The sequence below is a fragment of the Nerophis ophidion genome, linkage group LG04 (assembly GCF_033978795.1).
Source record: "Nerophis ophidion isolate RoL-2023_Sa linkage group LG04, RoL_Noph_v1.0, whole genome shotgun sequence".
In the NCBI taxonomy this organism is placed as follows: domain Eukaryota; kingdom Metazoa; phylum Chordata; class Actinopteri; order Syngnathiformes; family Syngnathidae; genus Nerophis; species Nerophis ophidion.
This window is the reverse complement of record NC_084614.1, coordinates 54,442,661-54,467,837: the sequence shown is the minus strand read 5'-3', so window position 1 is coordinate 54,467,837 and position 25,177 is coordinate 54,442,661. Positions and strand designations below refer to the sequence as shown.

The 25,177-nt window shown below is 40.6% G+C and overlaps 1 protein-coding gene and 1 long non-coding RNA gene across 3 annotated transcripts in view; one reads left to right on the top strand and one right to left on the bottom strand.

Moving 5' to 3' along the window:
- Window positions 1-562: 562 nt before the first annotated feature.
- The window catches only part of LOC133551560 (GDNF family receptor alpha-4-like), a 90,372-nt gene continuing 65,757 nt past the window's right edge, over window positions 563-25,177 (bottom strand). For both annotated transcript variants that reach the window (XM_061898388.1, XM_061898389.1), the window contains exons 9-11: window positions 20,575-20,709; window positions 14,076-14,209; window positions 563-2,778 (exon numbers count right to left, since the gene is read on the bottom strand). In XM_061898388.1, coding sequence (XP_061754372.1) covers window positions 2,578-2,778; window positions 14,076-14,209; window positions 20,575-20,709 — 470 coding nt within the window. In that variant the 3' untranslated portion in view covers window positions 563-2,577. The remainder of the gene's footprint in view (window positions 2,779-14,075; window positions 14,210-20,574; window positions 20,710-25,177) is intronic.
- Window positions 5,716-6,250, top strand: LOC133551562 (uncharacterized). Its single transcript, XR_009806525.1, has 2 exons — window positions 5,716-5,821; window positions 5,936-6,250. It is a non-coding gene; the product is annotated as an uncharacterized LOC133551562 (long non-coding RNA).

Here is a 25,177-nt window from a genome sequence, read left to right as displayed (position 1 = left end):
TATCACAGGTCCTTTCTACTCACAGCCATTAGACCTATGTAATTACTGTGTTTTTTTTCTTGGTGTGAAATACCGATGTTAGTGTTTTTTAGTGTTTTTTTTTTTTTATCCTCTATCTATACATATTAGTGAGCAGTATGTACCATTTGTTACTATTTTTTTTAGTTTTTCATTACGCTTTACTTCTGTTACTTTATGTAAAAACTTTCACTGCAACAAAGAAATTTCCCCGTTGTGGGTGGAAGAAAGGCAAAACCAGTGGTGTTTAAAAGCTAGAATTCCTGGTAATCTGGAAAAAATAAAAAGGTAGCACGGGTGGCCTGACCGAGTCGGACATGTCGATACTCGAACCGTTCCGATACTCGAACCGTTCCGATACTCGAACCGTTCCGATCGAATGAAAACTGGGGAGAAGTTTAGCAAAATTTGAATATAGTAGGATGAATAATAAATCTGTATTTTCCGTACTATAGATCGCAAATAAATATATTTTCAAATATTCTCCGCACAGGACTATAAACTGCAGATATATACATTGTGAAATGAGTCATTTACACAGAAAGATTTTGTAAATGTTTATTTACATACCTTAATTGTTTCCAAACTGTGCCTGTAACACAGCAGTAAAACGGTTGATCAAACCAAACAGACACCATCGTCATGGACCCACTAGCTGCTGAGGCTAGCTCTCCAATCAGCTCAACAGACTCGTAACTCCACGGTGACGTTTTGGTGAATTTATGAAATTGAAACAATACAAAAAGAATGCCATTGTAAGTTAATAATACTAACACAGACACTTGTAAACATGTTAGCACATTAGTTCATGCTAACCACGCTAGCTTCATTACATTACGATAGAACGTACAAATATGCATGAAATCACTCCTACAGACGTCACACATGGGATGGTGTAGTAAATATGAATAGTTTTAGTTGTAATATGAAACCTACAAACGTTGCTTGGAGTGATGAATTAAGAATCCTTTCGATAAGCAACGCTATGGACAACCTAAAGACGGAATGGCACTTGTACTTCCGGTTGAAAGCTCTAAACAGGATCGCACTGCAGCACCTGCAGTGAGTGATCTTGTCCACAGGATGGCACCGTAGCACAAACAATAACACACCTTTTCAGTGTAGTTGCATGTTTTTCTTTGAAAACTACAGAATTTGCATTATGGTCATCGGCAAAGAAACATCTATCAATAAACCGCACCGTTATTCAAACCACAGCGTTCAATGTTTAGGAAAAAAACTAGTAGCTTATAGTCAGAAGGAGATAAATGGGGACAAAAAAAAAGCTCAATAGTCTTTATGTGTATACCTCACTTCAGAGGACATTTCACCTCTTATCTCAGGTCTTAGGGCATGGTGATGGATCCAAAGTATTTACCACCCCAAGGGGAGTGGTTTCACTCCGTTGTGCTACAGAACCACAGTCGCTAAGAAACCGTGGAGTTTATCTTAACAATGGGGCGGCATGGCGTAGTGGGTAGAGCGGCCGTGCCAGAAACCTGAGGGTTGCAGGTTTGCTTCCCACCTATTGACATCCAAAAAATCGCTGCTGTGGTGTCCTTGGGCAGGACACTTCACCCGTGGCCCCCGGTGCCGCTCACGCTGGTGAATGAATGATGAATGAATTATTGGTGGTGGTCGGAGGGGCCGTAGGCGCAAGCTGGTAGCCACGCTTCCGTCAGTCTACCCCAGGGCAGCTGTGGCTACAGATGTAGCTTACCACCACCAGGTGTGAATGAATGATGGGTTCCCACTTCTCTGTGAGCGCTTTGAGTATCTAAAAAATAGAAAAGCGCGATAGAAATCTAATCCATTATTATTATTAACAACCGTTAAAGGGAAAAATACTCTGGATCCCTACACCATGCCCTCAGATTAGAGCTGGCCTATCAAGTATTTGAGCATGAACTGATGAAGAGGTAAAACGTCTTATAACACAACCTAAATAGTCCAGTCGCTATCGATTTAATTCAACAACCAGGACGGATCCTAATGCGCTTAATAATAAGTACGTTTTAGGACAGAGTGAGACCTCTACCTTTGTTCTTCAAACAGAGTTGTGGAGTGGCATGAGGTGGACTTCCCATTAATGATGAACTCATTCAGCAGACCGTCTTTGTACAGCATGGGATGATGGAGGGAGAGGGAAAGCCGGAGGGTGGAGGGAGTAAGGGATGAGTCATGAAAAAGGAATCAGACGGCGTACTGTGGCTTGGTTGCACTGGACCAAAGCTTTTTTTTTTACCGTGGGTAGGGAGATCACGTACAGTGAGTGTGGCCTTTGGCAATGTGCTTCTTGTTAAAAAGAGAGGATGTACTTTAGAGTGTGAAGCAGGCTCTGGATGGACTACTTGCCCCAGCAGCACTTCTCAGTTCAGTCATGCACTCCTCTATCTGCTCTGGAGCTAAAGACACTGATACTGCCGCACGAATGATATCTTTTAACTCTTAAGGAGTCTTTTAAACGAAAGCCGCTGCTTCGTCACAACTTCCCTCACAGGCTTGACATGGTTTTTGAACGTGGAAATGAGAGGAGAGCGTGAGCAGAAGATGGAGGCTTTAATAGCTCCGGCAGTCCAAGTCCAGGATGAGTGTGGACAGAAGCAATAGAGGGAAGAAGGGCGCCGCTCGGCCGGCAGATCCTTGCTGCCTCTCTGTGGCCCTCGACTCAATGTCGGAGTCTTTCTCTGAATACGGTGGGATGATGTTGAATTCTTCGCTCTTAACTTCCTCTTGCTCCACGGCCTCGCTGGTCTCTATCTGTTAGCAGGAAACAAAAAATCAAATTACAAGAGAAGTGTCAACTGAAGATACCACACTTATAGTTTGGTTAGATGTGGTTGCTCTTTAGCATCCATGTTTGACTCTTTTCTAAGGAGTTTTTTTTTTGTTTTTTGTTTTTAACAGAGGGAGTCCTTTAATTTCCGACTGTCTTTGCGGCCATGAATGTGCCCTGACTGGTGACTGAATGAGCGTGAGGAAAGCAAAGAAAAGTGATGGCGACCCTGACACCTGCTCAGTGGCCTTGTGGTTAGAGTGTCCGGAAGGTCGTGAGTTCAAACTCCGGCCGAGTCATAACAAAGACTATAAAAATGGGACCCATTGTCTCCCTGCTTAGCACTCAGCATCAAAGGTTGGAATTGGGGTTTAAATCACCAAAAATGATTCCCGGGCATGGCCACCGCTACTGCTCACTGCTCCCCTCACCTCCCAGGGGGTGGAACAAGGGGATGGGTCAAATGCGGAGGATAATTTCACCACACTTAGTGTGTGTGTGTGTGACTCTCGTTGGGACTTTAACTTTAACACAATGTGTGACGTGAGAGCGATGACCCTCGCGACAAGCTTATCAATTTAAGAGTGTTTTCAGATAAGAGCTGTCCCACGGCTAATTGTTATGCTTTAAATTGCAAGCAAAAATGTGAGTTACATGCATCCCCGCCATTAGTCGGCGCCGTAAATGTCACAGTGAACCCCCGTAAGATCCGAACAAAACATTAGCCTATAATGAGAGCTCGACATAACTTTGTTTTTTCAAGCATGAGAGCGATAAGCAGGTTTGAAGGACAGTGCTGAGAAGAACAAGTGGATATTTTTTTAGTTAAGAAAAGACAGACAGAGTGGCCAAATTGGCAAAACAACTTCGAGCAGGAATGTTAAGATAATATATAAACGGCAGATATTTAGCCATGAAAATATGGAGAAGCTGTTGAGAGTGTGTGTGAGACCCATAGTAATAGTGTTGATGGACGTGTCCTGGGCATGACGTTAAAGTGCATCCGGCAGTGGAGGCTCCTCTGTGGGGTTTAGGGCCACTAGGAGGTTAACCCCTTTACTGCTGTTACCCCAGGTGGCCCTTAACAGTGACTGCCCCCTAGCCATGGATATGGTGAAGACCTCAACGGTGGAGCCGGCGGATGATTGTAGATGTAAGAACTACCACAGCGGCTGCGATAGCGGAAGAAGGCACCCCCACATCCATGTGGGCCCAGTTATGGGGAAATAAAAACCCAAGACCTCAACGGTGGAACAGGCAGAGGATGATTGCTAACCCTGTGGAGCGTTCTAACGGCAGGGATGGCGGATGAAGTCTGCAGCAGAAAAGGGTCCCCAGTCGTCTTGGACTCCATGCCACTGGACCCTGACCCGGATCTGTCAAGGATCGTGTGGTCACTGTCTGTGCACAAGTCTCCCCACGTTAAACAAAGTCACGCACAGGCATCCTCCATAAAGATAGATAGATAGATAGTACTTTATTGATTCCTTCAGGAGAGTTCCTTAAGGAAAAAGGATACTCCCCTACCAGGAGGATCGTCATACTCGCTTCGAGTGACCGCCGATGATGATGAGTGTTAATGGACAACAAGGGGTTTGTTATTTAATAGAAAATATAAATGCTCTGTGCCGTGTGTCACGGCTCAAGCACCCGCCGCCGCTCAGTCTTCAGTGCACTCCTCTGAGTGCACCTCTGGACACGCCCACGGGCGTTCCTCTCCTGCGCTCACTCTGCAATTAACGCACCTGACACTGACGACGCCACACACTACTTAGACCAGAGGTAGGGAACCTATGGCTCTAGAGCCAGATGTGGCTCTTTTGATGACTGCACCTGGCTCTCAGATAAATCTTAGCTGACATTGCATAACACAGTAAGGAATGAATAATTCCGCTGGTAATCACAGTGTCAAAAATAACGTTCAAAATATAAAAGTTCTCATGCATTTTAATCCATCCATCCGATTCCTACCGCACCTGTTCAAGAAGTCGCATTAATGGTAAGAAGTATTTTATTTATTGTTGGGTAGCTTCGGAATAACAATGTCATTAAGAATAATAAGAGACTTATTATACTCTAAAAATGTTGATCTTACTTAAAAATGCACGCATTTAGTTGTATTCAGTCTTAAAAAAAATATTATATGGCTCTCACGGAAATACTTTTTAAAATATTTGGCTTGAATGGCTCTGTCAGCCAAAAAGGTTCCCGACCCCTGATTTAGACCAACGCGTCCTGGGTTTCAGTCCCAGAATGTAGCTACTTATAATTGTACAATAAGCCCACACATTTCTAGCTCTCCTTCTATGTGCCTATTTGCTCTCTGTGTTTCCCGTCCTCTGTGCTCATTGTGTTTTGTCCTGTTCCGTCACCCCGCAGCTTCTCTCTGTTCCCTGGATTCGAGAAGTGTGTCTCGGCTCCCTGGATTCGCCCTGGACTTCTTGCTGCCTTCCCAGATCTCGACCTCTTGCCTGCCCACGGACTTCTGAGCCTGCCTTGCCCTCTCTGGACTTCCACAACACACACCCCCAACACTTGCCGGTCACATTCTCCAGTCAGTCGCACACCACACATTTTCGTTAGTTTCACACGTCATACTCTTGTACTAATAAACACGCCTAAGGCTAAGCGAAGCCCCTGTCTCAGTGCCGTCTCCTTCTCCACTGTACCGTTAAACCATGTTTATTTTTGTGCAATTGTTGATCAAATTTACTGTTTATGTAAAAATATTACTGAGATATATCAAAGACTAGTGATTTAAAATGGTTTGATGAACTTTAAAAAGGCACCTGAGAGACCTATGCGGTCCTTTTAACCCGGAACAGGGGTTTTGCAATATTCAGTTCACAATGTGCAATCTATGTTGTCACATGCTGTAATAGTCGCTGTTGCGAAGTGTTGCCCTTAAGAAGAAAACATTTTTTTTAGAAACCTGCACGCCTGGATTGATTTCCGTCCATGTGCAACATGTGCTTGACTGACGTAGAAGGAGCTGCAAGGAGATACCGTAAAAGTCCACTCTCCAAGGTAAATGCTGTACATTATCATTACATTACTTTATTAAACTACTGTGGTTGTTAGTAGTACATTTTATTGTATTGTTTTTCATACAATATTTCCTTAATTTTTTTATTTGGACAGCTGTACATGTTTTTGTTTTTCCCTCCACCTAAATAAACAAAGTAATATACACGTTGGACATTATTATTTGTGGAAGGGGCGTGGTCCACGCATCCCCTTTGGGCAGGGCATGCACAAGAGCCGGCTGTGAGGCAACTGACAGGTGAGGAGATATCTCAGCTGCAACGAGTTATCTAATCACCTGTCTCTTTATTAGCAGCGTCAGAGACCATGAGAGGGAGGGGAGAGAGCGCTGACAGACGGACGAACCAGGGGAAGCACGAGCACAACGACATTTGCACGAAAGAGCAAAAATAAAAGACTTGTAAAACCTGACAGCCGGGCTCAACAGCCTTTATATTGGTCCAAAAAAGAACCCACAAGGAGAAATCTTCTACATTATTGTTTGACAAAGTCTTAGTTTTTGTAAAAACTGTGTGGGCGGTGTGGCACGGATGGTAAAACGGCTATGCCAGCAGCTTGACAGTTCCAGGGTAAATCCCAGTTTCTGCAGAGTCACTGGCGTTGTGTCCTTGGGCAAGACACTTTCCCCACCTTGCTACCAGCGCCACCCACACTGGTTTAATGTAGCTTAAAAATGTAGAAGCTAGGGGTGTCCAAACTATGCAGCTCATCAACCTTTTCAATTTGACCTGCGGGACACCATGCGTTTAATAAGGAATTTTACCCGCAGGGAGATTGCATTCATTTTAATATTTGGACAAATTTTCATGCAACCATTTTTTCGCCAACTGTGTGGACAACATAAGTAGTTCAGTTTAATGATCTTAAATTATGCTCTGAAATTAACTGTGTGCAGAATGTACTTATATGACCGAATGCAAACAACCTTCCCTAGTCATGGTGCAAAAAATAAAAAATCCAAAATCCAACGAACACAAAATATCAGCACACAACTGCTAACTAAACTTTGTGGACATTATTAAAAATAAATCCATACACAATAAAAACATCAAAATTACAACCGTTGCAAACCATGAAGGAAAACTTGCTTAACACTCTCCAGTCTCCACACTTATCCATGTTTGGCGCATTTTAGCTGACTGATATTTCTGATTGATTATGAAATTTTAAGGAACTAAAAAAGGTAAAAGTCTAACTTTCACATCCTCTTAATATCCAATTAAATTAATTATTATTTATATATCTACTTTATTAATATAATATGTACACACACACACACACACACACACACACACACACACACACACACAAACATATATATATGTATATATATATGTATATATATATATATATATATATATATATATATATATATATATATATATATATATATATATATATATATATATATATATTATTATAGTTATTTATGTATAGTTATTTTGCATGTCAAACGGTTTGGACGCCCCTGATGTAGATAATGGAGGTTCACTATGGAAAGTCCTTTGAGTCTCTAGAGAGAAATAGCTATAAACATAATACACAAATACAATTTGGAGGGTCAGTTTTTTATCCATCCATTTTCTACCGCTTATTCCCTTTTGGGGTCGCGGGGGGCGCTGGCGCCTATCTCAGCTACAATCGGGCAGAAGGCGGGGTACACCCTGGACAAGTCGCCACCTCATCGTTTTTATCTTTGTGTTCAAATCCCGGCGGAGTCATACCAAAGACTAGCATCAAGGGTTGGAATTGGGGGTTAAATCACCAAAGATGATTCCCGGGAACGGCACCACTGCTGCCCACTGCTCTCCTCACCTCTCAGTGGGTGGACAAGGGGATGGGTCAAATGCAGAGGACACATTTCACCACACCTAGTGTGTGTGTGACAATCATTGGTACTTTAACTTTAACTTAACTTTAAATCAAAAACTACTCTTTCCATTTTTCACGCAAAGGTTAAGTAGTAAGTTTACAATTATTAATTATATTAATATTATATAATATAATATTATAATATAAATACTATAATGGTATAAATAATATAATTTTAATATAGGCTTTTATTAATACTAATATATCATTAATAGTTTGGAGATCCCTGCTTGTTAATTCAATCTGAAAACTAAACAAAATAAAATTTCCGAGTTTTTCCAGATACATTTAATTTACACAAACTCCCTTAATATGGAGATACAGGTTCTTTTGTTCTTGCTAAAAACCAACAACATTACAATTTTTTCGTTTTTCAGATGAAATAAAAACATTCATATTTATAGATACCTACCTTATTTATTGAAAAGTGATAAGCTGCATGCAAAACCATCCTGCTGAGATTTACTGTACCTCTGACGCTTCCGTCACTAAAACACTATTCTTCTATTCCTCCTAAATTAATTACCTATTCAAGGAAATCCCAAAAGTAGAAAAAAATATTAAGGCAAAAAAAGAAATTGTGATCTTACAGTGACCTTGAAAGTAGAGAAAAACAATCACCTTCTCCTTGACTCTATACGAACATTTGTATCAGATGTGAAGAAATTGGCCAACGGCAATAAAGAGAGACTGCAATCACAAGGATGGGATGGATGAGTGAACAACCTGAAAACACAATTCTTCTGTCCCCGGGCGTCAATTGGTGGTGCTGAGGCGTAGCAACAAGTTGATGCCAGACTTCAGTTGTTCATACGTTAGCTAATGTGATGTTGGCTGATCAGTGTAGGTGTCACTAAAATGTGCCTATGCAATAGTCAATGGGCCTCATTCAGCAACCGTTCTGATGAACACATTCTGTTCCTAGGCCTACTTACGAAGTTTTTAAAGAGATTTTTGTATTCACCAATGATTTCTTAGCTGGGATTTGTTCCCAGCTAAGAAACCCTAAGCACTCTAAGAGTGCTCCAGAGCCCTCTTAGGGTGGCATATTTGTTCTTAAGTGTGACAGGTTCCCTTACTACTATTGTCTAATGTTAATATCATTGATAGATGGATAGATAGATAGATAGATAGATAGATGGATAGATAGATAGAGATAAGACAGACCGACAGACATACAGCAAAATAAGCAAAATATAGACGTTTCAAAATACCGTGTGCGTGTACGCGCGCGCGCGCGCACACACACACGCACGCACACACACACACACACACACACACACACACACACACACACACACACACACACACACACACACACACACACACACACACACAAACACACACACACAAACAAAAACATCAATAACCAGGGCGTTGATTTAGTGACACCCTGTCGCAACTCAAATCACACAATGGCAATGCTTTTTCTGCTAGTGCAAGATGCCGCAGATCGTGCCCTGGGGAGGGAGCGCATATTTCACGACCATGTAGCCCTATCTGCCCGGAGTGACAAATATTTATTTGAACGCTTTAGGCTACCTCAGCAGTCCCCCCTTTCTTAAACTTACGTTTTGACATTATCTGGACCCGGACTTAAACAAGTTGAAAAACTTATTCGGGTGTTACCATTTAGTGGTAAATTGTATGGAATATGTACTGTACTGTGCAATCTACTAATAAAGTTTCAATCAATCAATCAATCTATTTCTCCCGCGAGATAATACAAATTTCTCTTCTGTAATCTGTTTGTGTTTTCTCCGTGTGTTTGATGTTCGGCTTTTCAGACAGAATTGTGCCCTTATGTGGGGAATTAAGGGTGTTTACCTATGCAAATTACGGAATAAGGGTGTTTACATATGCATATTGGGGAAATAAGGGCGTGTTTATATGCAAATTATGATAGACGCACACGCGCTAACTATTTGGCATTCAGCAATTTAAGAACAGCAGGTGGGAACAATTTGGCCGTTTAAGAATAGGTCATGAATTTCAATGGACTCCTCTCAGGAAATCACTTAGGAAGAAAGATAAGAGACAGTTAGGAATTTCTGAATGGGGCCCACTGTCTGTTACAAAAAACTGTGTTTGGTTTTCTTACTGCAGAGAAGGGATGATTTTTGGTCAGTCGATCAACATACTGCTCTGTACAAGCTACATTCAGGGGAGATTTTAGTTATGTGTGTTTAAACTCTAGTATTTAGTGCTAGAACGATACACAATGGGGCAGCTAGGTGGCAACAGTCTTTGATCTAATCTATAGGCTCCCTGTCCTACCCAGTAAAAGTAAAAGTACACAGGAACACAAAGGTACGGCACAGACATAGATAGAGAGGTTTGTGACAGGATGAAAATAAAAAAACAGTCGTCAAAATACAAGGGACGATAACTACAATAAAAAGACCTGAAAGTACGACAAAGTATACAGTCTTTGGATTCACAGTAACCACAGTAGGAAATGAGGAAAAGCATCCTATCTCTGTGAGGTGCTTTTTTTCTAATGTTCCACTGCCATGAAAACAAAGTGCAGATCCCACCTTAACATTGAGCAAGAGTTAAGAGTGGAACAATGAAGTTTAAAGGCCGGATTTGAAAGGATGTGAGGTGCGAAAATGGCTCACTGCAGCTACTAAATACAAGCAGAATCCTCTACCTTTTTTAGATTTTCTGTGCATCTGACAAAGTGAAAGAACATTGTATTTATGTTGAATGTGTACATATAAAACAGACAAATGCTGCAATAGAAGATTAAAAGAACTAGGAGAGGTTAATTGTGTTTCAGAAAAAATACTCAAGCTGATAATTGACAGTTTGAAATGTGTCAGTGTTCAAGGCTTTTTTGGAAATTAGTTTCTGGATACACTTTATGTTGAATGCAAATATGCACGTTCATCCCTTCTAAAAAGCTACAATATAAATAATACTCTTGCATATTTTGCACGAAAGAAACAAAACAATCATAACTCTTTTTGAAAAATAAATGTACAACCTAGTGAATCATTTGTACTTGTTTCTGTGTATTGGGAATCATAGATATTAAACAGTCTTTTCTAAATTGATTTAAAAAACTTAACATGGAAATTGGTTGAAAATTTTGCAGATGTTATCTCTGCTCATTATATTCATCTACTTTGATAATAATGTGATCATTAAATAATGTAACTCACACTGTGTATTGTACAGATAGATACATATAAATGATCAAGTTCTTAAAAGTATTTACCGCATTTTTCGGAGTATAAGTCGCTCCGGAGTATAAGTCGCACCTGCCGAAAATGCATAATAAAGAAGGGAAAAAACATATATAAGTCGCACTGGAGTATAAGTAACATTTTTTGGGGAAATGTATTTGATAAAACCCAACACCAAGAATAGACATTTGAAAGGCAATTTAAAATAAATAAAGAATAGTGAACAACAGGCTGAATAAGGGTACGTTATATGACGCATAAATAACCAACTGAAAAGGTGCCTGGTATGTTAACGTAACGTATTATGGTAAGAGTCATTCAAATAACTATAACAGATAGAACATGCTATACGTTTACCAAACAATCTGTCACTCTTAATTGATTAATCCCATGAAATCTTATACGTCTAGTCCAGGGGCGCTCACACTTTTTCTGCGGGTGAGCTACTTTTCAATTGACCAAGTCGAGGAGATCTACCTCATTCCTATTTATAATTTATATTTATGAAAGAGACATTTTTGTTAACAAGTTAATGGTGTTTAATGGTAATACAAGCATGTTTAACACACATAGATTCCTTTCTTTCATGAAGACAAGAATATAAGTTGGTGTATTTGATTCTGATGACTTGCATTGATTGGAATTAGACAGTGGTGCTGATAACGTCCGCATTTTCAAATGGAGGAAAAAAAAAGTCCTCCTTTCTGTCCAATACCACATGAAAGTGGTTGGATTTGGCATCTCATTTGTCCAACTTGCATACTCGTTTTTAAACACTTTGTTATGAGAGTAGCATATGTGTGTGGCCCTTTAATGTCTGGCAGCAGGTGAGTGACGTCAGTGAGTGTGCGGGTGGGCAAGCAAGTGAGAAAGCGGTCGCTGAGGGCGGGGGAGAAATACATTGGCATCAAACTCCGTAGCTTGCTAGCTTGTGCACGCTAGCTTTCTGAGACTCTTATTTTGTTAGCACAGGCAGGATGAAACAGGTCTTTTATGGTGAAGACAGGAACTGTGCAGTTGGTCTTTAGAGTTTTGAAAGTAGGTACGGAGTCTCTAGAAATAAAATGTGTTTCTCTGCGTCCGCCCTGTTAGTGATTTTTTTCTTAAATATGAGCTCGCAGCAGCCAGCGTCATCTCACAAGATCCTCGGGTGCCGAGAATGTCAAACAACTGACGAAAATAAAGTCTTGGTATGATTGATGATTGCTCATTTTTATGTATATTTTTTAATGCCTGGCTTGAGATCGACTGACACACCCTCCGAGATCGACCAGTCGATCGCGATCGACGTAATGCCCACCCCTGGTCTAGTCTCTTACGTGAATGAGCTAAATAATATTATTTGATATTTTATGGTAATGTGTTAATTATTTCACACATAAGTTGCACCCCCGGCCAAACTATGAAAAAAACTGCGACTTATAGTCAAAAAAATACGGTACTTTCAGGGAGGAGGGGGGTTGCTGTAAATTTCTGTCCAAAAGGGGGTCACGACAGAAAAAAATTGAAAAGCTCTTTAGACAGAAATTAACACACCTACAGAAACCTGCTAAATCTTGGATATGGATGAGTTTGGCCTTTTTATAACTTAAGTTGCTAAATTTGAGGTAAGTATGTTATTTCCATCATAACATTTATAAGAATCAAACTGAACTTTCTGAATTATTCTGTTTCAATAGGCCTTTTAAAAAAAATCTATATTTTATTTTCAATACTATATATAAAATACTGTGTATATATATATATATATATGTGTATATATATGTGTATATATATATATATATATATATATATATATATATATATATTTATTTATTTATTATTAAAAAAAAATGTTTTAAATGTTTGACTTTTCCACAATTTTTTATTTTAATGACTACACTACAGTTAAAGGCTTCACGGTGGAAGAGGGGTTAGTGCGTCTGCCTCACAATACGAAGGTCCTAAGTAGTCTGGGGTTCAATCCTGGGCTCGGGATATTTCTGTGTGGAGTTTGCATGTTCTCCCCGTGAATGCGTGGGTTCCCTCCAGGTACTCCAGCTTCCTCCCACTTCCAAAGACATGCACCTGGAGATAGGTTGATTGGCAACACTAAATGGTCCCTAGTGTGTGAATGTGAATGTGAATGTTGTCTGTCTATCTGTGTTGGCCCGATTGTAGCTGACCGCGACCCCAAAGGGAATAAGCGGTTGAAAATGGATGGATGGATGGCACTTCAGTTAAAAACTTTCCACCATTATAGCCTTTTTTGTGTTTTGATAACAAAATATGACTAAAAGTTCATATTTAATTTTGTGCCACTTTCCTTCTTGCTCAATTCCTGACAACAGAACTGTGACCCGATCATCAGATATGATATCAGCATTAGATTGTAATTCAGTCCAACAACTTACTTTCCACTAAAGAACGTAATTAGATCTTTCCGGGAAAGGCACGGTGTTTTGCTGTCTCCTTTCATCAGGGCTATTGGCCAATCAGACCCCACTGAAAAGGTTCTATTTGCAGCTGTAGGGGATGGAACTTACGGTGTACTCTGTAAACACATTTGCTGCTCTGTGATGTGAACAGGAAGCAGCTGTCACCATGGAGAGCCGCTCGCCCAGCTGTCGACCTATGTGGTGAAGCTTTCTTGAAAAAGTAAATTTAAGGATGTGCAATTTTCTCCGCTAATCTTTAAAGGTAATTGAGTGAACTGATGCATGCGCGTCTGCATATGGATAGCTCATCTGGCTGTCACTTCACTGCACTGACCATGAAAAAAACTACCTTCAGGGAGTCTGGAAAGAGTCACAGGCCTAACACTTCTTAACATATCAAGCGTGTCTAAACTTATTCCGCAATGTCAAATAATAAAGGAACTCGTCATTAAATAAACAGTTTGTATGAATGTGGAATGCATCCCACCAGCGGCAGGGTTTTGCAGCAATGGGGCGTTGTGGGAGGATTAACAGAAGAGAAATATAGAGCAGAGGGGTGTGCATACATGAATATTAAAAGTACACCTTCAACTAATCCGCAGCCACAAAGGGTGGGAGGAGATTGAAGGGCAGCGCCTAATCTGAGGTTACTGGGGAGGATGGTGGGTCCAAAACACTGCTGTTGTCTCGGCTGAGACCGTTTAGTCACTTTTTTTCTTCCATTGAGCTTGTGGCGTGTTTCACGGGCTTACTCACACTGGTGAATTCCGGGAGAGTGTTGACGCCGTGGCCCATCTCCTGGTGGACTCTCGGCGAGGGCTTGGGGGATGGAGCGGCGCTGCTCTCAGCAGGGGGCGGCACGGAGATTCCCATGGAGCTGATGGCAGCACCTGAGGCAGAGGCAGCAGAGGGCGTCTTTATCATGGTTCATTATTCAGGAGCACCAAATTATTATGACTTCTGGCCTCTGGGTAGTATTTGTGACAACTGCAGTAAAACAATGATTGGTCTCAACTTTTATTCCTCCTTCTTTACTTTATAATGCACTGTTTTTACTGCAATAATCAAGACTGTGCCAACCTACGCAAAGTAGCAACTAGTGGTTTGGTTCGATATTGCACCTTATACTGCAATTTATAAAAATATACCCCAAACCACTTACGATTTCTCAAAAGAAAGTACTGTACACCCTTTGCAGTTAAGCAAGCTTTTTTTAACACCTTAGAAATGAAACTTCTATTTTAGAGCATTTAGGGCAGTGGTTCTTAACCTGGGTTTGATCGAACCCTATGGGTTCGGGGAGTCGGCCTCAGGGGTTCAACGGACCCTCCGCCGCGGAGGTCGAGACTCACCCGACTCATCGTGCAAATAAAAACTCCTCCATATCGGCGTATTATGGATACGGCCACAACAGAAGTCACACTGATTTGCAGGTGTGTAATTTGTTGTGAGTTCATGCACTGTGTTGGTTTTGTTCTTTGAACAAGGTGATGTTTGCGCATGGCTAAAAAAAAAACCTAAACTTTGACTTGAGTTTGAAAAAAATATATATATTTTTCACTAAAGAAGGGTTCGGTGAATGCACATATGAAACTGGTGGGGTTCGGTACCTCCAACGAGGTTAAGAACCACTTATTTAGGGCCTGATTTACTGAAGGTTTGCATGTACTAAAACATGTGCAAACTTGATAGCACACGCAAAGCTGATTGACTAAACGTTTGCAAAGTGGATTGTGTCTCTTAAGTGAGCAGAATAAGGCGTGCAATCCATTTTACATCTGTGTCTTTATTATTTTGCGAAACACATGCTGATCTTCAAAACACCCACAATACTGGGAGGAGAATATTTAAATATATTATACAGCTTGTGGAATGTGATTTATCAACACATCACCATTTTGGGAGCACTACTTTGCATTTTATTAAGCAGGACGAGCAAACTTTGACACAGTTCCACAAACAGCTTTGAGAAAGGAGTGCTCTTGCTGCAAAGACACACAATGGACAGAGAATCCTCGGTCCTATGTGTTTGTGTGATTATTCTGAGCCATCAGAAATAAAAAATATTAGAAACATTGTCTGTTCAGCAATATCCTTTTATAATTTTTTAAAACTTAAGCGGCTGATTGAAATAAATGTAATTAATGTGTTTTGGCTTCATTCAATATTTAAATTTCTTCACATGGAATATATATTACTAACATATATTTTATATGGTAAAAACTTGTATGCGTTCTTTACATCTTCAGCGGAGTAAGTGCTGTCTTCCTCCCGTGCACATTCAGCAGTAAAAAAAAAAGAGTGGCGTCAATGTCGATGTACTGCAGGACTGCCTGTAAAATGGTGTCTCTGTGGTGATGCCTCATATTGTACAAGCAAAATCCCCGTTTAAATAAGGCGGTCTGCACCATTTTTCAATTGCACACGCAGTCTTTGTAGATCACAAGCAACACGCTCGCTGATAGTACATGCTATTCAACATATTGCACGCGCTGTTTAGCGCGAGGTATTTAGATCTTAGTAAATAGAGCCCTTGGTGTTTAGATTGTCTGTGAGTATACCAGGCGTTCTTAAAAACATTTGTTCACAGGACAAGATTTTATCTCAGGAGATTCTAGTTGTCATGATCCGCTACTTGGATCATGTCATGTTCTGGTTTGGTTCTGTTTCTGTATCGTATCTTGTTAGTATTTTGTCTTCATTAGTTCCTGGTGGCACTTCCTGTTTTGTTCTGTTGTCATAGTTAAGTATTTGTGTCACCTGCCTTTTGTTTTTGACACGCACCTGCCTCCTAATTACTGTCCTTGTGACGCTTCGCTGGCATTTTGGTGCGGGTATGTTCTCTCGAGGGAGCAGTCGGCTATGGACACTGCGTGAAGGTAAGGAATGATGATTTATTTAACACTACAAAAACAGACTACGAACAGAAAACACTTGCACAAGGCACTAAAGACAAAACAAACAGAACTAGCATGGGAGATAGAAAGAATTGATAGCGCTAGCATGTAAGCTAGGGAAACAAACAGAGGAATAGCGTGGAAGCTAATGAATACAAAAAGTATTTTACCACAATCGGGGATAGTGAAGTCACCTGTTGCATCGCACAGCAAACTAGACTGCGAGACCAAATGAATAAAAAGGGAAGGCTTAAATAAAGGAGATAATCACAGAACAGGTGCACGTGAAAAAACAAGATGCAGGTGACACTAACGTGTGGCTATGGCAACGGAAACAAACAGAAAGTGCCACCAGGAACTAAGGAAGACAAAAACCAAACAGGATGTGATATACAAACAGAACAAAACCAGAATATGACATCATCCGAGCTGCGGATCATGACAGTCCTTATATAAGCCTGCCTTTTCCGTCACTCAGTCTCGCAGTCTGGTTTCTGTTCCATGCAACAGGTGACGTCGCTGATCCCCGATTGTGGTAAATACTTTTTGTACTCGTTATCTTCCACGCTATTCCTCTGTTTATTTCCCTAGCTCGAATGCTAGCGCCTTTAGTTCCTTCTAGCTCCCATGCTAGTTCTGTTTGTTTTGTCTTTAGTGCCTTGTGCAAGTGTTTTTATTCTTAGTGTGTTGTTAGCATAAATAAATCATCCTTTCTTACCTCCACGCTGTGTCCAAGCCCGACTGCATAATTTGAGAGAACGAACCAACACCACGATGCCAGCGAAGCGTCATAGTGTCAATAGTATTAAATAAATAATTAAAATAGTAACGCAAACATAATATAATAAAATTAGGATTCAAACCCAATAATAATAATAATGATTTGATGGGATTTAAACCCAAGATCCCTTACTTTCCAGTCATTCTTAATGGGTCTCCTCCATAAATGAACAATTTTTTATTTAATCTGCGGGTCTATTGAGGACCCGTGTTGTAGACTGTAATCTACTGAAAACGACTAAACATACAGCCATTGCTGCCAACACAAGTAAGTACCAAGGCAACTGTGCCTTCCCATGGTGATGGTAGATCTGCATGTGTCCGTCTAGCACTGGGGAGCTGCGGTTTATTGAGGCAAACATGAATGCTAACATATGCTGTGACAATCGGAAGCAGAGCATGATACTGCAGCAAAGCTCTACACTAGGGGTGTGCAAAGTATGCCCTGGGGGCCGTTTGTAACCCAGAGCCAATTTTTTAACGGCACCCGGCACATTCCACAAATGCTATTAAAACCAAACAAACAAAAAACATAAAAAAAGTGGAATAGAAGAGCAGACTGGTGAAATGGAACAAGAAAAAGTTGCAATGTTGCTTGCCTCTGAAACCACAAAGCTGACATGCAGGCTGTGTTATTCTTTAAAGCAGTCATTGCTCAATAAGTAATGAAACAAAATCAATGTTGTTGTGAATTATTGATCTATTCAAACCTCCAACGACTTCACATTTTTGGGAAAAATATTGTATATTTTGTGTTTGCCATACAAAAAAACATACTTTTGTTTGACAAAAGGGGCATACATTTTTTTTCAAAAAACATGAAAAAATAATAAAAACTAAGAATCAACAGATAGATCTGACGTTGATCTAGAGCAGGTCTGGGCAATTATTTTGACTCCTGGGTCAAATTTACAGGACAAAATGTGGCTGGGGGTCGGTATATCCATTTTTAGCAACACTAATACAAAACTTTACAATAATGTCTGATTGAATGATCAAAACGTAATGACAGACTGCCTTAAAAACGGAATGTTTTAATGAGTGAGACACTCAGAATGTCCATGAAAACAATGAATGTGGGATTTACTGTTGTGTCACACACACACTCCGTGCTTCCCACTACTGCGGGAGCACACAGAAGCTCTGCTGGAAACACCAGGCACGCCCCCGCGCTCATTAAGTAGACCGCGCCCACTCTCCGCCGCAGCCGGCGGCATCCCACGCCTGACACACCTGACGTTGATGAAGGACAGCAGTATAAAGATGGCTGACGCTGACTCATCGACGTTGGAACGTAAACCAGTGGTACCGGGCCGCAGAATAATTTTTTATTAATTTTTATTTTTTTTAAGTAAATAAATAAATATATATATATTTTTTTAAATTAAATCAACATAAAAAACACAATATACACTTACAATTAGTGCACTAACCACAAAAACCTCCCCTTTTCATGACAAAAACATCCCTTTTTTTTGACAAAGAAAAAAAAAACAAAGGACACCCACGACCCCCCCCCCCCCCCCCCCCCCAACCGGGCCGCGGGACAAATTATTAAGCGTTGACCGGTCCGCGGATACAAAAAGGTTGGGGACCACTGACGTAAACTACTCCTTGTAAGCTATGCGTCTCTGACTTCCTCCTGATCTTGCTCGTTGCCTGTTTTCTTTGTGTTCTTTTGTTTCCCTGATCCCTGTTTCTCCGCTCTTCCCACAGTGCTCATGTCACCACCGCTGTTTCCCTCTTGGCCCCATTTTGCCTTCCCGGATCCTCAACCTCGTTTTGGACTTATGAACCACTCACCTGCCTTTGACCCCCGCTTGGACTTTGGACTTCCTCTGGCTTGTTCCCATCCGGATTTGGACGCTGTTCATCCAACATGCACCTCAACAACCCTTACGGTATTCACATATGGTAATTCATCCATCCATCCATCCATTTTCTACCGCTTATTCCCTTTCGGGGTCGCGCATAGCCATTCATGCAGACACATAGTAGTATACACACTCCACGTAATCATCAAGTCTTCAATAAACCTGTTGAACTTGACATCCAGTTGCTGTGCCGTCTCCTTACCCAGTAGAAACATAACATTTACAATATTAACTATGAACGATAAAACACTGAATATTGACAACATATGAACGTCACACCCCCTCTCCATCGACATATTTTACAATCAAGCGAAATGCAACAAAAACGCAACAAACAACCAAATATTAATGCGAAGGGTAAAAAAAAAAAACCTACTATCTGATACATCACTAAGCTTTAGAACTTTATTGTAAAAATCTCCTTCCGCATCTGTCCCTGACACCCACATTTCAGGCTGGTCGCTATGGAAACACCCTGTGGAAACAAACCACGCCCACACTGCTTGGTGCCTCAACTGAGCTGCTGCTGATGACCATAGTAACTAATTAAATTACCATAGTAACTAGTATATCATGCAAAAGCGCAGATTCCAACCACTGAAATATTTTGTATAGTTCAAGACTTACAGTCATTAGAAAACATCACTGCACATCACAAAGGCAGCTACAGTTTCCATCTTAAAGATCTAAAAAAATTATTTGGGAATGTCCGGCGGGCCAGATTGAAAAGCTTAACGGGCCGCACTTTTTGAGTGGGGGCCTTTTGGATGTCCAAGCATTTAACTGGGATTTTTAAGTGTCATTGAACAAAAAAAAAAAAAAAAAAAAAAAAATTCAAACTAACACTATGATTGTGAATGCGTGGGTTCCCTCCGGGTACTCCGGCTTCCTCCCACTTCCAAAGACATGCACCTGGGGATAGGTTGATTGGCAACACTAAATTGGCCCTAGTGTGTGAATGTGAGTGTGAATGTTATCTGTCTATCTGTGTTGGCCCTGCGATGAGGTGGCGACTTGTCCAGGGTGTACCCCGCCTTCCGCCCGATTGTAGCTGAGATAGGCGCCAGCGCCCCCCACGACCCCAAAAGGGAATAAGCGGTAGAAAATGGATGGACTATGAACTAATAAAGGCTCCAATTACGTCACATTTTTGGGGAAAATATTGCATATTTTGTGTTTTTGGCATAAAAAGCAGCTTTGATAAAAAGGTCAAGAAATATAAATAAATAAAAGTTAAATGTACACCGACAGACCTGAAGTTGATGTTGAGATTTAAGCATTAAATAAAAAAACAATAAATAATATATGAGTAATATTTAACCCTCCTGGGTTCCCAAAGGACCAAACATGAGGGGAGCACTAAAGGTTAGACAAAATGTTTATATATACATCATAGGTTTTGTAAATTAAAAATGTGAAAAGGGCCCTTAAACATTTTTGACATTTCAGTATGCGGCCCTCAGTGGAAAAAGTTTGGACACCCCTGTTCTACACTGACCCTGCTAAGTTATTGCCACAATTAATTTATATACTGTAGTATTGATCCTTGAGAAGAGGAAGAAACACATGATCTTGCTCATCTAAGATCTTATACTTCCTGTGTAAACGGTATTAAATCTGCACTTTGGCACAAAAAAGTATAATAAACATATTTCAGCTTCCTTGAAACCATCCTGAAGGCTTTGCCGAGCAAATGACACTCACGCAGACAAATGTTGTTTTTGAACATGTGCAGGATGCGCTGGCAGCCCTGCCATTCGTTGCCGCTGCCGTCACACGTGCACCACTGGGACACCTCTGTGCTGCTGTTGCTCATGTAGTTGGGAGTCATGATTGTGCCTGCAAAACAGAGCATCCTTTTTAACACTAAAAAACAAACCGATTTCCCACAGCTAAGATGTTAATTTCCTTGAATAGAATAAGCAGACTACCGACAATATTTGCCATGTACAGTCGGGATCAAAAGTTTACATACACTTGTAAAGAACATAATGTCATGGCTGCCTTGAGTTTCCAATAATTTCTACAACTCTTATTTTTTTATGATGGAGTGATTGGAGCACATACTTGTTGGTCACAAAAAACATTCATGAAGTTTGGTTCTTTTAAGAATTTAATATGGGTCTACTTAAAATGTGACCAATTCTGCTGCGTCAAAATTATACATGTAGCAGTGTTAATATTTGGTTACATGTCCTTTGGCTAGTTTCAATCAGGCGCTTTTGGTAGCCATCCACAAGCTTCTGATTGAATTTTTGACCACTCTTCTTGACAAGATTGGTGCAGTTTAGCAAAATTTGTCGGTTTTCTGACATGGACTTGTTTCTTCAGCAATGTCCACACGTTTAAGTCAGGATTTTGGGGAGGCCATTCTATAACATTAATTCTCGCCTGATTTATCCATTCCTTTACCACTTTTGACGTGCGTTTGGGGTCATTGTCCGGTTTTGCTGCCAATGGAACTGGTGCTTTAAATGGGACAATGAAAAAGAAGTATAACCTCCAAATTCTTCAGGACAACCTAAAATCTTCAGCCCGGAGGTTGAGTCTTGGGCGCAGTTGGGTGTTCCAACAGGAAAATGACCCCAAACACATCAAAAGTGGTAAAGAAACGGGTAAATCATGCTAGAATTAAGGTTTTAGAATGGACTTCCGAAAGTCCTGACGTGTGGACAATGCTGAAGAAACAAGTCCATCTCAGAAAACCAAAACAATTACCTAAACTGCATCAACTTTGCCAAGAGGAGTGGTCAAAAATTCCACCAGAATCTTGCCAGAAGCTTGTAGATGGCTACCAATGCGCCTTATTGCAGTGAAACTTGCTATGGAACATGTAACCAAATATTAACATTGCTGTATATATACTTTTGACCTAGCAGATGTGGTCACATTTTCAGTAGACACATAATAAATTCATGAAGGTTTTTTGAGACCAACAAGTATGTGCTCCAATCACTGTATCACAAAAAAATAGGAGTTGTAGAAAGTATTGGAAAAACAAGACAGCCATGACATTATGTTCTTTACATGCGTATGTAAACTTTTGATCGCGACTGTTTGTAGTGCGCCTCCCCTCGACAGGGTCAAAAATGCACTGAGGGAAAAATAGAGACAAATTACAAAATGAGACATTTTTGATGTGGAACTCCAAATGTGAGTTTAAGTAATACATCATCATGGAAGGATTAAAACAGCGGTAAATACATACAGGCTGGAAGCACACGTTTTATGATATGAGAACACCAACAAAACCATCATTCAGTGCTAGAATATGATGTAAAATATATTGCTACAACCTGATTTTTCACGTAAGATCCAGTGGTCCCATGTTTCGGTGCCTGGGTTGCGTGTGACTTCACATCTGTTTGAATGAGTATTTGCGAATGGCGAGTACATGCTAGCACTTGAGAGGAAAACAGGCGATTTTGAAGCGGACATGCTTTTAGTAATATTACAACCCCTCAATGTTTCATAGCAAAAAAAAAAAAAATTAAGTGTGGTTCGTCTTTTCCAAATGCGATGCCGACGCAGATTACGCTTGCTGCAATAATCGTGACGCCAAAATCCAAGACAAGTGGCGGGAATATTTCCAATCTGAAAAAGCACCTGGTTAAACACAGGATTTTTCTCCTGGCTGAAGAGTGCGACCAAGTTAGATGAACGGCTGCAACTCCTGCATTCGGCACCTCTCGCGACTCGACTGCATCCAACAAGACGGGGAAGAGATAGCGTTAACATTTGGTGACGACAACAGCGACATCATCATCCTCCACGTCTGCTCCAGCTAAAAAGTCTATTGTATTAGAATACCTTTGCTTTGCATTTTTACTTGCAATAGTTAAAGTCAGTTCCGTTCCTTGTACTGTACTTTGCAATGTTAATGTCAAGTTTTTGCTTCACTTTCATTTGTAGATTAATTCTTTTGAAAAATATTTCATTGGTCTTTATTTTTCTCCATCCTATTTTGCTTGTGTGTTTTAAACTAAATTGCCTTAAATGACTCCATGGACGCCATCACATATTTTCCAGATGGAAAAAGAAAAGAGTACATGGAGCTGGGTTTTATTTTGTATAATACTAAGAAAAAAACAGTGACTGCATTTTTCAGTTAAGTGTTTTTATGTTGAAGACATTTGCAAAACGATTGCAAACTTGTTACTATTCAAATATTTGATATATTTAATGATCAATCGAGGAAGATAAATACATATGTTAAATTTAAACATGTTAGGATTTTATTATTACACAAAAAAACATTTTTTACCACATGAACACACACGAAAGTAACGAAAATTGGTACCGTTCAGTACCGGTATTGATTTCCAGGTAATGGGAACCAGTACCAACCGAATGAAATGTTAATGGTACCCATTTCTAGTTTCTTTTGAACTTTGATGTAAGGAACGCCATTGGTAAGTTAAAGTTAATTTTCACCGAGCGGTATAGCTCGGTTGGTAGAGCGGCCATGCCAACAACTTGAGGGTTGCAGGTTCGATCCCCGCTTCCGCCATCCTAGTCACTGCCGTTGTGTCCTTGGGCAAGACACTTGGCCCACCTGCTCCCAGTGCCACCCACACTGGTTTAAATGTAACTTAGATATTGGGTTTCACTATGTAAAGTGCTTTGAGTCACTAGAGAAAAAGCGCTATATAAATATAATTCACTTCACTTCACTTCACCATTAACTAGCAAGCTGAGCACCTGAATTTTTCTATTGACTCCACTTCTCATGAGGCACTCACTATAGTGAACCAGGTACCTGATTTACTCGTAACAATGCCCAAAAACGTTATGCCGCATTCAACCATGCCCGCAAAAGTTAGCGTTACACAATTCCGAGGTAAAATATTGACTCTAAACCACCGTGAAAAAAATACTGTATTTTCCGATCTATAAGTGCACGGGTATATAAGCCGCACCCTTAAGAAGAAAACTATATTTTTCCATACATTAACAGCACCGGACTATAAGCCATGCATAAGTATGTTGTGAAATGAGTTGATTATACAGAAATATTTAGTAAATGTTTATTTACATACCTTTATTGTTTCCAAACGGTGTATTGTCACACGGCAGACATTGTTTGTTTGATTGATTGATTGATACTTTTATTAGTAGATTGCACAGTTCAGTACGTATTCCGTACAATTGACCACTTAATGGTAACACCCAAATAAGTTTTTCAACTTGTTTAAGTCAGGGTGCACGTTAATCAATTCATGGTACATGGTACACATGGTACAGTTTCCATTTCAATTGACCCACATTTGAATGATACAATCATGTCCAGATAGAATTACAATAACCAAAACATTACTGCGACAATATAGCACCAGTCAGTCAGTGAAAGTTCTCTTTTGTTGAGCACCGAGGAGTCAGTAAAACTCCAGTCTTTGTCGAGCACCCGTAAGTCGTGACACTTCAGTCTTTGTTGAGGACCTGTAAATCAGTGAAACTCTAGTCTCTGTTTTGCACCAATAAGTCAGTGAAACTCCCGTTTTTGTCAAGCACCCGTGAGTCAGTGAAACTCCAGTATCTGTCGAGCACCTGTGAGTCAGTGAAACTACAGTCTCTGTCGAGCACCTGTGAGTCAGTGAAACTACAGTCTGTGTCGAGCACCTGTGAGTCAGTGAAACCTCAGTGTCTGTCGAGCTCCTGTGAGTCAGTGAAACTCCAGTGTCTGTCAAGCCCCCAAAAAGTCAGTGAAACTCCAGTCTCTGTCAAGGACCCAAGAGTTAGTAAAATTTCAGTCCCTGTCAAGCTTCTTCGAGTCAGTGAAACTCCATTCTCTGTCAAGTACCTGTGAGTCAGTTAAACTTCAGTCTTTGTCGAGCACCCATGAATCAGGGAGACTACAGTCTTCGTCAAGTGTCAGTGAAACTCCAGTTTCTGTAGAGCACTTGTGAGTCTGTGAAACTCCAGTCTTTGTCGAGAATGTGTTAGCTAGGGAAATTCCAGTTTATGTGGTGCACCTATGAGTCTGTGAAACTCCAGTTTCTATGAACACCAGTGATTCAGTGAAACTCCAATTTCTCTTGAGTATGATTGAGTCCGTGAAAATCCGGTCTTTGTTGAACTCCAGTGAGTAAGTGAAACTCCAGTGTCTGCCGAGGACCCGAAAAGTCAGTGAAACTGCGGTCTCTGTCAAGCACCTAAGATTTAGTAAAATTACAGTCCTTGTCAAGTTTCCTCGAGTCAGTGAAACTCCAGCCTCTGTCGAGTACCGGTGAGTCAGTCGAACTTCATTCTTATTCAATCACCCATGAATCAGGGAGACAACAGTCTTCGTCAAGTGTTAGTGAAACTC